Source organism: Oncorhynchus kisutch, unplaced genomic scaffold (genome assembly GCF_002021735.2).
Source record: "Oncorhynchus kisutch isolate 150728-3 unplaced genomic scaffold, Okis_V2 Okis05a-Okis16b_hom, whole genome shotgun sequence".
Classification (NCBI taxonomy): domain Eukaryota; kingdom Metazoa; phylum Chordata; class Actinopteri; order Salmoniformes; family Salmonidae; genus Oncorhynchus; species Oncorhynchus kisutch.
In genome coordinates, this window is record NW_022261982.1 from 6,693,449 (window position 1) to 6,708,980 (window position 15,532).

The 15,532-nt window shown below is 45.3% G+C and overlaps 1 protein-coding gene across 2 annotated transcripts; it reads right to left on the reverse strand.

Annotated features, from left to right (window-relative positions):
* Positions 1 to 286: 286 nt before the first annotated feature.
* On the reverse strand, positions 287 to 10,308 carry LOC116359803 (zinc finger protein 585A-like). Of its 2 annotated transcripts, XR_004206770.1 has the most exons (3): positions 10,209 to 10,308; positions 7,634 to 7,887; positions 287 to 3,554 (listed from the first exon to the last, which is right to left on the reverse strand). XR_004206770.1 is itself a non-coding variant. In XM_031813547.1 (2 exons), exons 1-2 carry the CDS (start codon positions 7,734 to 7,736, stop codon positions 1,819 to 1,821), a joined length of 1,839 nt encoding a protein of 612 aa, XP_031669407.1. In that variant the 5' UTR covers positions 7,737 to 7,751; the 3' UTR covers positions 1,290 to 1,818. The 2 variants fall into 2 exon arrangements, 1 of the variants encoding a protein (XP_031669407.1); XM_031813547.1 differs by lacking the exon at positions 10,209 to 10,308 and having other exon boundaries at positions 1,290 to 3,554; positions 7,634 to 7,751.
* Between the last annotated feature and the right edge of the window lie 5,224 nt (positions 10,309 to 15,532).

The following is a 15,532-nucleotide window of genomic DNA, read 5'->3' on the forward strand; positions in this document are numbered from 1 at the left end:
GTCCCACTGCTATAGGAGGTCAAGCTCCGTCTCAGCCCAGTCAAGGCACTTGTGGTTGTCTCACCTGGCAATCTTAAGATGAATGTACTTAATGTGCTGGTGACATCACAGGGTCAGAGAAAACTCCTGACTGTAGTCATAAAAAAACACTCCCAGCACTCAGCCCATAAGAACCATTCATACTGTCAGATCTAATATGAAGAACTGAATACAACCATAAGAACCATTCATACTGTCAGATCTCATATGAAGAACTGAATACTAAAGAGAAGAAGAGGTTGACCAGTACATATTCATGTAACTTTATTTTTCATTGGCAGATCAATAAAGTTTGCTTCAATGCAGTTTTCCAAACACATTCATGATCAGTAACTAAAATAACGAATCTAGTTTTAAAGACAATTAATAAACACACGTATTCATTTCATAAACTGTGTATCATTAAATAAAGTTGTAAAATAATCCCCCCAAACTAATGGTGAAAAGTGATCATCACACCATCTCTATCTGATTCATGTTAGGCGTGGAAGGTAGACTTGTGGTTAGAGCGTTGGGCCAGTAACCAAAAGGTCCCTGAGCTGACAAGGTAAAAATCTGTTGTTCTGCCTCTGAACAAGGCAGTTAACCCACTGTTCCTAGGCCATCATTGTAATTAAGAATTTGTTCTTAACTGACTTGCCTAGTTAAATAAAGGTTCAATAAAAAATGTAAGAAGTGTCTACTAGCTCCTTCCCACAGAATACTGCAGAGGGACAACCTGGTCTCAGAGCAAAACGTATTATATGTTACAAAAACATCCATTCCACTCCATTTAGCATGTTAGGTTACATTACATTGGCCTACCAATATAAACTTTACAAAACATGTAAAGTATTGGTTTCATGAGCTGAAATAAAACATTCCAGAGATGTTCCATAGGCACAAATCTTATTTCTCTCAAATGTTGTGCACAAATGAGTTAATATCCCTGTTAGTGAGCATTTAAGCCTAAATAAAAGCCACACTACATCACAGATGTCTCAAGTTTAGGGAATGTGCAATTCTCATGATGACTGCAGGAACGTCCACCAGAGCTGCCACCTCTAACGTCCTTCGTCCTTTTAGAGAATTTGGCAGTACATCCAACCGGCCTCACAACTGCAGATCACATGTAACCATGGCAGCCCAGGACCTCTTCACCTGCAGGATTGTCTGGGGGGGCTGAGTAGTATTTCTGTCTGTAATAAAAACCTTTTGTGTGGAAAAACTCATTCTGACTGGCTGGGCCTGGCTCCCAAGTGGGCCTATGCCCTCCCAAGTCCCACCCATTCATGAGCCCCTGCCCAGTCATGTGAAATCCATAGATTAGGGCCTAATTGATTTAAAATGACTGATTTCCTTATACAAACCATAAATGTTCGAACTTGTTAGATTTAGATTGTTGTTCAGTATAATACGACTTGCAGGATGTATCGTATGTTAAGAATTACAATTCTTATGTTATTTTACGCATTGCTATTTATACAATATGTTACGAACTTGTAATATGTTTGATATGTTACGAATTCCAATTTGTTGTTGCTAACGTTAGCTAGGTTAGGGGTGATGGGTTTAAGGTAGAGTTAAATGGGTTTAGGGGAAAGGTTAGCTAACATGCTAAGTAGTTGCATGCTAAGCTAACATGCTAACATAGTTAAAAAGTAGTAAGTAGTTGCAAAGTTGCTAATTAGCTGAAATGCTCAAGTCCTCCTGAATGAGATTCAAACAAGCAGCCTTTAGCTAGACGTTTGACTTACAGAAACTCACCCAAAAGTCAGAGCAGACGTAAGCAGGCTTCTCTCATGAGTGTGTTCTCTGATGAACCTTTAGCTCAGTTGCTGTTTTGAAGCATTTTACACAGGCAGAGCAGGAGTATGGTTTCTCTCCATGTGTATGTTGATGTTTTTTTAAGGTATACAGTCGAGAGAAACTTAAACCACAGTCAGAACAGGAGTAAGGCTTTTCTCCTGTGTGTATTCTCTGATGAACTTTTAGCTCATTTGATGTTTTTAAACATTTTCCACAGTCAGAGCAGGAGAATGGCTTCTCCCCTGTATGTATACGTTCATGGGATTTTAAGTGGGAAAGTTGAGAGAAACTAGTCCCACAGTCAGAGCAGAAGTAAGGCTTCTCACCTGTGTGTGTTCTCTGGTGAATTTTTAGCTCATTTATTGTTTTAAAACATTTTCCACAGTCAGAGCAGGAGTATGGCTTCTCCCCTGTATGTATACGTTCATGGGATTTTAAGTGGGAGAGTTGACAGAAACTAGTCCCACAGTCAGAGCAGAAGTAAGGCTTCTCTCCTGTGTGTGTTCTCTGGTGAACTTTTAGCTCATTTAATGTTTTAAAACATTTTCCACAGTCAGAGCAGGAGTATGGCTTCTCACCTGTATGTATACGTTCATGTAATTTTAAGTGGTAAAGTTTAGAGAAAGTAGTTCCACAGTCAGGGCAGGAATAAGGCTTCTCTCCTGTGTGTGTTCTCTGATGAACTTTTAGCTCAGTTGATGTTTTAAAACATTTTCCACAGTCAGAGCAGGAGTATGGCTTCTCTCCTGTGTGATTTCTCTTATGAATTTTTAGCTCAGTTGATGTTTTGAAATATTTTACACAGTCAGAGCAGGAATAAGGCTTCTCCCCTGTATGTATACGTTTATGTGATTTTAAGTGGGAAAGTTGAGAGAAACTAGTTCCACAGTCAGGGCAGAAGAAAGGCTTCTCTCCTGTGTGTGTTCTTTGATGAACTTTTAGATCAGTTGATGTTGTAAAGCATTTTCCACAGTCAGAGCAGGAGTATGGCTTCTCACCTGTGTGTGTTCTTTGATGAACTTTTAGCTCATTTGATGTTTTAAAACATTTTCCACAGTCAGAGCAGGAGTATGGCTTCTCACCTGTGTGTGTTCTTTGATGAACCTTTAGCTGATTTGATGTTATAAAACATTTTCCACAGTCAGAGCAGGAGTATGGCTTCTCCCCTGTATGTATACGTTCATGTGTCTTTAAGTGGGAAAGTTGAGAGAAACTAGTTCCACAGTCAGGGCAGAAGAAAGGCTTCTCTCCTATGTGAGTCTTCTGATGAACTTTTAGCTGAGTTGATGTTTTAAAACGTTTTCCACAGCCAGAGCAGGAGTATGGCTTCTCTCCTGTGTGATTTCTCTGGTGAATGTTTAGCTCAGTTGATGTTTTGAAACATTTTCCACAGTCAGAGCAGGAGTAAGGCTTCTCCCCTGTATGTATACGTTCATGTGATTTTAAGTGGGAAAGTTGAGAGAAACTAGTTCCACAGTCAGAGCAGGAGTATGGCTTCTCACCTGTGTGTGTTCTTTGATGAACCTTTAGCTCATTTGATGTTTTAAAACATTTTCCACAGCCAGAGCAGGAGTAAGGCTTCTCTCCTGTGTGTATTTTTAGGTGTATTTTTTGCTTTGATATAAATGGGAAAATCTCTTCACAATGTGGGCAGAGATGAGACCTCTTAGCTCTATGATCTTCCTGCTGTTGCTCTCTGGATGTAGAGAATGTCTCAACATGGTCTCCTGTGTGAACAACATAAGAAGAACCAGTCAGTTGGTGTGATATACATGTCAATCAAATGTATTTTATGAAGCCCTTTTTACATCAGTAGTTGTCACAAAGTGCTGAACAGAAACCCAGCCTAAAAAACGCATTGAGCAAGCAATGCAGATGTAGAAGCACAGTGGCCACAAAAAAACTCCCTAGAAAGCAGGAACCTAGGAAGAAACATAGAGAGGAACCAGGCTCAGAGTGGTGACCAGTCCTCTTCTGGCCATACCGGGTGACAGGTAGCCTAGTGGTTAGAGCAACCGAAAGGTTGCAAGATCGAATCCCTGAGCTGACGAGGTAAAAATCTGTTGTTCTTCCCCTGAATAAGGCAGTTAACCCACTGTTCCTAGGCCGTCATTGAAAATAAACATTTGTTCCTAACTGACTTGCCTAGTTAACCTGTTTGGACGCATGTCCAAACGCTAGCAGGACACCTACGACAACATCTGGTGAAATTGCAGAGCGTGAAATTCAAAATACAAAAATCGTAATATTAAACATTCATGAAAATACAAGTGTCTGACATAATTTAAAAGCTTCTTGTTAATCCAACTGCGTTGTCAGATTTGAAAAAGGCTTTACGGAGAAAGCATACCATGCTATTATCTGAGGACAGCGCCCCACGTCAAAATACTTTTTCAAGCAGCACAGGCGTCACAAAATCACAGACAGCAATTAAATAAATCACTTACTTTGAAGATCTTCCTCTGATTGCAATCCCAAGGGTCTCAGCTACACAATGAATGGTTGTTTTGTTCAATAAAGCCACCGTGCTTCTACACCTGCATTGCTTGCTGTTTGGGGTTTTAGGCTGGGTTTCTGAGATATCAGCTGATGTACGAAGGGCTATATAAATACATTTGATTTGATTAAATGGACCAAAAAAACGTACCTTTCTTTCAAAAACAAGGACATTTCTAAGTGACCCTAAACTTTTCAACGGTAGTGTATGTATTCATTTCAGTAGGCTGTATGGGAAGGGGAATAAAACTATTCTAAAACTGGGGTGGAGTGAAAAACTAATAAGAGGCAAAAGTGGTGAAAATGATGAGCTATACCATCCTCCACTCAACATCACAAGGGTGATAGAAGAATTTGAATGTTTAAAGTAATGACTAAGATATTTCACCCTGAAACTGTATCACTGTGTGTGAAATCCATTAGACACATAAGACTATAAGTTGGTAATATGTGCAGCGTTGGCAGGATATCATTAGAACATTGTGTTCCTTACAGGACATTCTGTCCCCACCTGGAGTGGAGAAACTGTTAGGCTTGCAGAAAATCATGAAACATGTTGCAGAATATGATAAACAATGTAAGTGTACAGTGGAACAATACAGCCATCCTAAAGCGGGGTGGGGTTCTCGACTGATGTGTGTATAAAAGATGGGCTCTGAACTTGAGAGGGCAGAGCTCTCTGAATAAAGAACTGATCATTTGTATGCTGGGACTCTGTTTATTAAAACTTAGAGCCTTACAAACTCTAGGATACAGATGGAGTTATAAAATAGTTCAGTTAGAACATTGGGGTAGAAATTCTCGTGACAAAGGGGGTTAGTAACTACACAGACTCATTTCATAGAACTTCAAAACACTGGCAGTTTGTCTACTCCACTTCTTTAGTCTACACTCTGATCACTCCATATAGCCCAGTGAATAAAACAAATGCTGACAATACTGTTGTCATCCATACAAGTCTTAGCAGCATGAAATAACGTCTACAATGCATTCAAAAAGTATTCAGACCCCTTGGCTTTTTCCACATTTTGTTACATTACAGCTTTATTCTAAAATGGATTAAATTGTGTTTTTTTTCTCTCATCACTCTACACACAATACCCATTATGACATCACAATACCCCATTATAACAAAGCAAAAACAAGTTTTTAGAAATAACTGAAACATTACATTTACGTAAGTATTCAGACCCTTTATACAATAGTTAGTTGAAGCACCTTTGGCAGTAATTACAGCCTTGAGTCTTGTTGGGTATGAAGCTACAAGCTTGGCACACTTGTATTTGGGGAGTTTCTCCCATTCTTCTCTGCAGATCCTCTCAAGCTCTGTCAGGTTGGATGGGGATCGTCTCTGCAAAACTATTTTCAGGTCTCTCCAGAGATGTTTGATCGGGTTCAAGTCCAGGCTCTGGCTTGGCCACTCAATGACATTCAGAGACTTGTACCGAAGCCACTCCCACGTTGTCTTGGCTGTATGCTTCGTGTCGTTGTCCTGTTGGAAGGTGAACCTTCACCCCAGTCTGAGGTCCCAAGCGCTCTCAAGTAGGTTTTCATCAATGATCTCTCTATACTTTGCTACGTTCATCTATCCCTTGATCCTGACTAGTCACCCAGTCCCTGCCGCTGAAAAATATCCCCACAGCATGCTGCTGCCACCACTATGCTTCACTGTAGGGATGGTGCCAGGTTTGCTCCAGACATGACACTTGGCATTCAGGCCAAATAGTTCAATCTTGGTTTCATCAGACCAGAGAATCTTGTTTCTCATGGTCAGAATCCTTTAGATGCCTTTTGACAAACTCCAAGCGGACTGTCATGTGCCTTTTACTGATGAGTGGCTTCTGTCTGGGCACTCTACCATAAAGGCACAGCTAAAAACTATGGTTCTGACTAAAGAAGCAATAAAACTGGCCTTTGCAACTCTGCCTAGAAGGCCAGCATCCCGGAGTCGCCTCTTCGCTGTTGACGTTGAGACTGGTGTTAAGTGACCCCAAAATTTTAAAATTAACTCAGGTGCATCCTGTTCCCATTGATCATCCTTGAGATGTTCCTACAAATTGATCTATAAAATATATATGTATCAGATATAAATCATCAGGATGGGGTAGTCTACTGGTTATGTTCAACACTTCTCCAATCGTTGTTGAGATCTGATATTCTGTGCAGCAAACAAATTATAATTCAATATTGACAGTGATGATGCCATGGCCTATGTTGAAATGAGGTATGTGTAACGGCGTTCTTCTGTTGAAGGAGAGTCGGACCAAAATGCTGCGTGGTGGTTACTCATGTTCTTTAATGAAGAATAGCGATACATGAAATAACTATATATAAACAAAAACAACAAACGGAACGCGAAAACCTATTACAGCCTATCTGGTGAACACTACACAGAGACAGGAACAATCACCCACAAAATACACAGTGAAACCCCGGCTACCTAAATATGGTTCCCAATCAGAGACAACGAGAATCACCTGACTCTGATTGAGAACCGCCTCAGGCAGCCAAACCTATGCTACACCCCTACTCAGCCGCAATCCCAATGCCTACAAAACCCCAATACGAAACACAACAAAATAAACCCATGTCACACCCTGGCCTGACCAAATATATAACGAAAACACAAAATACTATGACCAAGGCGTGACAGAACCCCCCCCCCCCTAAGGTGCGGACTCCCGGACGCACCTCAAAACCATAGGGAGGGTCCGGGTGGGCGTCTGTCCATGGTGGCGGCTCCGGCTCGGGACGTGGACCCCACTCCATAAATGTCATAGTTCCTCCCCTTCGCGTCCTGGGATAATCCACCCTCGCCGCCGACCATGGCCTAATAGTCCTCACCCAGAACCCCACTGGACTGAGGGGCAGCTCGTGACTGAGGGGCAGCTCGGGACTGAGGGGCAGCTCGGAACTGAGGCGCAGCTCGGGACTGAGGGGAAGCTCGGGACTGAGGGGAAGCTCGGGACTGAGGGGAAGCCCGGGACTGAGGGGAAGCCCGGGACTGAGGGGAAGCCCGGGACTGAGGGCCTGACCAAATATATAACGAAAACTCAAAATACTATGACCAAGGCGTGACAGTATGCCTAACTTGGTGATTGAGGGTATTAAACATTTTCAACTTTCTTGAGACAATGTGTGGGGAAAGGCAGGCGTTACAAGTTTAAATAGTTTTTGCTTCGCTGTGAAGTCTTGAGTTGTTCAGGGATGTGTGATGTCAGAAATACAGAATTCAACCTATCAATAGACTGGTCATAACTCATGGAGGTCTAATATATGAAGATAACTTATAGATAGAACCAGCTCTTACCATGACTAACAGTTGTCCTAATCTTCTCCTCCTCTTCTTCATCTTTAATGTTGACATTCAGCTCCAGTGTTTGACTGTAGTCTTCCAGCTTCACTGATGCCATCTCTGGATCCTGCAGTGCAAACTGGACTCCACTGTCACAATCAGGACCCAGTAACTGTAAGTTCCTACTCAGTGTGGAAGGAGAAAGACAGGCTGCGTTTGTCCTCACTGTTGATGTTACTGGCCTCAGATTACTGGCCTCAGATTAAGGTCTGTAGTAATAAAGACAAACAGAAACAAAAAAGTTATTTTCTTGACAGTTCTGGCACTTTATTCTGTAAAAATATTTTATCTTTTTCATGTTCGATTATCTCATTTCAGTAGATCAGGTAGATAATCCTTGACAAAACATTCATTCACATTAGACACAAAGTACACATTTTAAATTGCACAACATAAGAGCACTTAATCTATAGTAGATTTCCTAAATTCACATAAATGCATAAATGACTCAACAACCATTTAGTACAAGATCGCAGTGTTTCAGGCAGCACTATGTACTATTTCATGAATAACCTTGTCTTCACTGTATTAAGCTCCATCAGTCTGCACTGTAGTTCCACCAGTCTGCCTTACAGCCTCTGCATATGATACATGACAGATTCTATATCTGAGCATCTCTCCGCACCTGGCATCCACCAAATGTTGCTGTGTGTCCTTCGCACAATTGCAACACTTAACCGTCACATTGCTCCAACATTCACTGTAATCATGTTCCCCAATTTACTCCTGAGGGGCTGACATGTTGCACCCTCGACAACCACTGTGATTATTATTATTTGACAATGCTGGTCATCTATAAACATTTGAACATATTGGCAATGTTCTGTTATAATCTCCACCCAGCACAGGCAGAAGAGGACTGGCCACCCCTCATAGCCTGGTTCCTCTCTAGGTTTCTTCCTTGGTTCTGGCCTTTCTAGGGAGTTTTTCCTAGCCACTGTGCTTCTACACCTGCATTGCTTGCTGTTTGGGCTTTTAGGCTGGGTTTTTTGTACAGCAATTTGTGACATCAGCTGATGTAAGAAGGGCTTTATAAATACATTTGATTGGTTGATTAATGAGGCTGGGTCAAAATCACTGACATTGAAGTTAAGGAATCCTATTCTGTACTTTTCCAGACAAAACCTTCTAACACCTCAACAACACTGATAAGCTTTCACTTCTTTCACCCTCTTTCCTACTGATCAACCTTTAGGCTTCAACCACTGTCTCCCTTCACATGTTCTTTAACAATATCATCCATGGACATAGATATTGGGACCTCAGAGATTATTACTCCCTTCAATGTAGCATCAGCTCCAGGGTCATGGCTTCTGAGCTTCGTCCCATTATGATTTTCCAATTGAAGAATCTTCCCTTGCTGAACCTGACCAGCACAAGATATTAACAATCTACCACTTTCAATGTTTTATTTCACCTTTATTTAACCAGGTAGGCTAGTTCAGAACAAGTTCTCATTTACACAGCTGCATCCCAGTTTAACCTCACCTCTTTTTATGGCCTTGGTTAATCAGGGTGTGAATGAGACCTTGTGGTCTCAAACACCATCCCAACTTTCCACTCTAACACATTATTACTCTAGCTCCCTACCTTGGGCCTCTAGTTACTATACTACATGCGCCCCTGCTTCCAGTATCAATATCTCTGTTCTTCCTATGTCTTTCCACTACAGAACATTCACATACTAGGCCCTCATCCTCCCGCTCAATAAGATCAGAACTGTCCCCCACATTGATCGCATTCCAGCACAGCTGTTGGTCCTCAAACTCTCAATTTCCATTGTTTCAGGGGCGTCAAACTCATTCTATTGAGGGACAATTCTCATCAGGTTTTCCTTTCAATTAAAACCTAGACAATCAGATGAGGGGAGTTCCTTTCTAAATAGTGACCTTAATTCATTAATCAAGTACAGGTGTGGAGCGAAAACACGCAGACACTTGGTCCTCCATGGAATGGGTTTGATACGTGCTCCGATTCATCCGCATTAATCGACGCCATTCCATGCAGTTGGCCTCTCTCTCCAAATGGTGAAGGATAACTTCAGTTAGCTTCCCTCTATTTTGACACTATCACACAGCCTCATGTCGCCATTTCACCACGAGCAAACTACTAGAAAGACGACCGAAACCCTTGAAGCCGCCATTTGACTTGCCTCGTCCGAATCATCCTGATCTCGCGAGTTTACATTAACGAAACAGTGTATGTAAACTCGCGAGAAGAGGATGGTTCGGACAAGGCTATTTACCAGCTCATAAACATTTTACACAAAACCAAGAACATGTAAAAACGAACTTAAATAAATGGAATCTTTATGAAATGATTTTGACGAAATTATGTGCATACACTCAGACAAACCCAAAGTCTATCTATGTGACTTGTAAAATCGTTTTTAATCACGTTCTTCACTCACTCGGTTAGATTCCAAAATAACACATACAATTAAAACCATTACCAGGCGTGAAACGGATTTGTTACCTAGCATGTTATATATTCTTTCGACATTAGAAAGTTTAAACATGCTATTACATACCTACAATGATACATTTGAAACGGACACAACCACTATCGACACAACAGCACAGTTCTGTCGTTTCGACCCGGAACTTCCTGTTCCCCACTTCGACAGCGCATCAGCGTCATCTTGTTCTCTGGTGTACTGACATTTACACAAATATAACGTGTCTGCCGCCACCTACTGTAAGGTTAGTAAACTGTAGAAGAAAATACGTTTCCTTTGCCGAAAAGGGGAGGGGGAACAACGACATCAAAACAAAATACATAAATAGATAAATAACAACATCCCACTCGTTCAGTCACAGTCCTATTCAAATCACATCCCTACACAGTCTCATGGGCCTCGTAGGGAGGAACATCTTCAGTCAGTATTCCCTGCAATCAGTGATGTAAAGTACATTAGTACAAATATTTTAAGTACTTTTGGGTGTCAGGGAAAATGTATGCAGTTTTGGGGTATCTGTACTTTACTTTTGATATGTTTTGACAACTTCCACTTTTTCTCCACTACATTCCTAAAGAAAATAATGTACTTTTAACTCCATACATTTTCCCTGACACCCAAAAGTACTCGTTAGATTTTGAATGATTAGCAGAACAGGAAAATTGTTCAATTCGCGCATCCCTACTGCATCTGATCTGTCGGACTCACTAAACACAAATACTTTGTTAGTAAATTATGGATGTGGTCTTAAATTCAATCTGGAGTGCCAGAGTGCGCTTGGTCGTTCGTAAATTCAGAGCGTTGTCAGACTGTCAGTTCGTATCGCTCTCGGAGCGTTCAGAGCCACACTGGACGCTCTGGCGGAGGAGGAGGGTTGATTCAAGCGTTCTGACCTCACAACGGCAGTCAAGCATCCAAGATAACTGGTTAACATTGGCTAGCTTGCTAGCTACTTCCAGTACACATTAGAGAACTCTGACCATTTTACTCGCCTTAGCAGAGCTGGTTAGGCTGTGTTCATGTTATCCAGAGCATTGGTGACTTTAACTGTGCTACAGGCAACAATTTAATTACGCTTTTTTTGCCGACGTTTACTGACACCGGCCGTATTCAAGGGACGTTGAGCGTTCGTTTTTCATCAATTATTCTTCCCTCTGGCACTCAGAGGAGTGGAGTCAGGCGCAGAGAGCAAAGGATGTGGGAAAAAACACGCTTTAATGTCCAAAATCAAAGGAACAAAATAGTATACCCAACACAGGCGTAACTATAAAAACAAAATAGTACCCTTAGGTAAAATACCAGGACAGCGAGAAAACCCAACAAAACACTAACACCTCTCACAAATACAGAAGAACAAGCCCGCACAAACAGAAGCGGGCTAAACAAACTTAAATAACCCCACCCTAACAACCAAACAATGAACAGGTGAAACCAATTAGACAAAACCAAACGAACACGGAACAAAGGATCGGTGGCAGCTAGTAGACCGGCGACGACGACCGCCGAGCGCCACCCGAACAAGAAGGGGAGCCACCTTCGATAATATTCGTGACAGTACCCACCCCCCGCCCCCTGACGCGCAGCGCAGAATATCCCCCACCGGGACCCAGCACCTCTCCTCCGGACCGTACCCCTCCCAGTCAACGAGGTACTGCAGGCCCCTCACCCGGCGTCTTGAGTCCAGAATAGCTCGTATCGTGTACGCCGGGGACCCCTCGATGTCCAGAGGGGGCGGAGGGACCTCCGGAACCTCACCTTCCTACATGGGACCAGCTACCACCGGCCTGAGGCGAGACACATGAAACGAGGGGTTAATGCGATAATACGAAGGAAGTAATAATCGATAACAAACCTTGTTTATTCTCCTCAGGACTTTAAATGGCCCTACACACTGCGGACCCAGCTTCCGGCAGGGCAAGCGGAGGGGCAGGTTTCGGGTCGAGAGCCAGACCCTGTCCCCCGGTGCAAACACGGGGGCCTCACTGCGGTGATGGTCAGCGCTCTTCAAATGCCGTCCGCTCGCCTGACGTAATGACTCCTGGATGGCTCTCCAGGTCTCCTTAGAGCGCTGCACCCACTCCTCCACCGCAGGAGCCTCAGTCTGGCTCTGATGCCATGGTGCCAGGACCGGCTGGTACCCCAACACGCACTGAAACGGTGACATGTTGGTAGAGGAGTGGCTTAGTGAATTCTGGGCCATTTCAGCCCAGGGGATGTATCTCGCCCACTCCCCTGGCCGGTCCTGGCAATACGACCGCAGAAACCTACCCACCTCCTGGTTCACTCTCTCCACTTGCCCATTAATCTCCGGGTGATACCCTGAGGTCAGGCTGACCGAGACCCCCAGACGTTCCATAAATGCCCTCCACACTCGGGAGGGAACCTGGGGACCCCGATCAGAAACAATATCCTCGGGCACCCCGTAGTGCCGGAAGACATGGGTGAAAAGAGCCTCCGCAGTCTGCAGGGCCGTAGGGAGACCGGGCAACGGGATAAGACGGCAGGACTTAGAGAACCGATCCACAACGACCAGGATTGCTGTGAGGGGGAAAGGTCAGTAAGAAAATCCACCGATAGATGGGTCCACGGCTGTTGTGGAACGGGGAGGGATTGTAACTTCCCTCGTGGCAGGTGCCTAGGAGCATTACTCTGGGCGTACACCGAACAGGAGGAGACATAGAATCGCACATCCCTCACCAAGGTGGGCCACCAGTACTTCCCCCTAAGACCTCGCACTGTGCTTGAAATACCCGGGTGACCCGACGAGGGTAGACTATGAGCCCATCGAATCAATTAATCACAAACAGCAACCTACGACCCTCCGGACACTGTGGAGGTGCAGGTTCCTCCCTTAGCGCCCGCTCGATGTCCGCTTCCACCTCCCATACTACTAGTGCCACCAGCTTAGCCGCCGGAATGATTGGAGTAGGATCGATGGACCGGTCCTCAGTGTCATAGAGGCGGGACAGCGCGTCGGCCTTAGTGTTGAGGGAACCTGGTAGATACGAGATCGTGAAACGAAATCTGGTGAAATACATGGCCCAACTTGCCTGACGAGGATTCAGTCTCCTAGCTGATCGGATATACTCCAGGTTACGGTGGTCAGTCCAGATGAGGAAAGGGTGCTTAGCCCCCTCAAGCCAGTGTCTCCACACCTTCAGGGCCTTAACCATAGCCAACAATTCCCTGTCCCCCACATCATAATTCCGCTCCGCTGGCCCGAGCTCCTTTCGAAAAAAAAAGCACAGGGGCGGAGCTTCGGTGGCGTACCCGAGCGCTGTGAGAGCACCGCTCCAACCCCAGCCTCGGATGCGTCCACCTCTACTATGAACGCCAAAGAAGGGTCCGGATGCGCCAACACCGGCGCCTCAGTGAACAGCGCCTTCATCCTACGGAAAGCTCCGTCTGCCTCTGCTGACCACTGCAAACGCACCGGCCCCCCCTTCAGCAGTGAGGTAATAGGAGCTGCTACCTGACCAAAACACCGGATAAACCTCCGGTAGTAATTGGCAAACCCTAAGAACCGCTGCACCTCCTTTACCGTGGTCGGAGTCGGCCAATTACGCACGGCCTTGACGCGGTCACCCTCCATTTACACCCCCGAGCTGGAAATGCAATAACCCAGGAAGGAAACGGCTCGTTTGGACAACTCACATTTCTCCGCCTTCACGTACAGGTCATGCTCCAGCAGTCGCCCAAGAACCTTGCGCACCAGAGACACATGCGTGGTGCGTGTAGCGGAGTAGATCAAAATATCGTCAATAGACACCACCACACCCTGTCCGTGCAGGTCTCTGAGAATCTCATCAACGAAGGATTGAAAGATAGCTGGAGCATTCTTTAACCCGTACGGCATGACGAGGTACTCATAATGGCCAGATGTGGTACTAAACGCGGTTTTCCACTCATCTCCCTCCCGAATACGCACCAGATTATACGCGCTCCTGAGATCCAGTTTCGTGAAGAACTGCGCTCCGTGAAATGATTCCACTGCCATAGCGATGAGAGGTAGTGGGTGACTAAAACCCACCGTGATGGAATTGAGACCTCGATAATCAATACACGGACGCAAACCACCATCCTTTTTCTTCACAAAAAAAGAAACTCGAGGAGACGGGTGACATGGAGGGCCGAATGTACCCCTGTCCCAGAGCTTCCGTGACATATGTCTCCATAGCCAACGTCTCCTCCTGGGATAAAGGATACACATGACTCCTGGGGAGTGCAGCGTTTACCTGGAGGTTTATCACGCAATCCCCCTGTCGATGGGGTGGTAAATGGGTCGCTTTCTTTTTACTGAAAGCGATAGCCAAATCGGCATACTCAGCGGGAAATCGCACGGTGGAAACCTGGTCTGGACTCTCCACCGTTGTCGCACTGAAGGAAACTCCTACACACCTGCCTGAACACTCATCAGACCACCCCTGGAGAGTTCCCGGTTTCCACGAAATCGTTGGATTGTGAATAGCCAGCCAGGGAATCCCCAGCACCACCGGAAACGCAGGTGAATCGATAAGGAACAGACTAATCCGTTCCTTATGATTCCCCTGCGTAATCATCTCCAAAGGAATTGTGGCCTCCCTGACCAGCCCTGACCCTAACGGTCGACTATCTAAAGAGTGCACGGGAAAATGGGGTTCTACCTTAACTAACGGAATCCTCAACCTCTGAGCGAGTCCGCGATCTATAAAGTTCCCAGCTGCGCCTGAATCGACTAGCGCCTTATGCTGGAGAGAGGGAACAAATTTAAGGAAACAAATTAATAAAAACATGTGACCAACAGGAAACTCTGGGAGAGTGTGGTGCCGACTCACCTGGGGTAACCGAGGAGTGTTCTGCCTGCCCTCTCGACTCCCAGATGAACTCCTCCAGCACCGACCTGAAGTGTGCCCTCTCCGGCCACAACTGGTACAGGAGGAGCCTCCTCCTCCGATCTCCCTAGATGCGGCCCCTCCTAGCTCCATCGGGATAGGAGCGGGAGGGTCAGGAGGTGGAACTAACAGGACCCTTTCAGAACGTCCGCGAGCAGCTTGCAGATGGTCTAACCGGATCGACAGGTCTATCAGTTCATCCAGGCTGAGCATAGTGTCCCGACAAGCCAGCTCCCTGCGGACGTCCTCTCTCAGGCTACACCTGTAATGGTCTATCAGGGCCCTGTTGTTCCACCCTGCTCCAGCGGCCAAAGTCCGGAAATCCAGCGCAAAGTCCTGCGCGCTCCTCGTCCCCTGGCGGAGATGGAACAACCTCTCACCCGCCGCTCGGCCCTCCGGAGGGTGATCAAACACGGCCCGGAAACGGCGGGTGAACTCCGGGTAGTCGCCCCTCGCTGAGTAGGGCCCGTTCCAGACAACATTGGCCCACTCCAGTGCTCTACCCGTCAGGCAAGAGACGAGGAC

What these genes read in the sequence shown, in the direction of transcription:
- LOC116359803 (XM_031813547.1), bottom strand. Translation starts at nt 7,736, where the DNA reads ATGGCATCAGTGAAGCTGGAAGACTACAGTCAAACACTGGAGCTGAAT. An exon ending in TAGGACAACTGTTAGTCATG is followed by an intron (nt 3,555 to 7,633) that starts GTAAGAGCTGGT and finishes TTGTTCACACAG; the next exon opens with GAGACCATGTTGAGACATTC.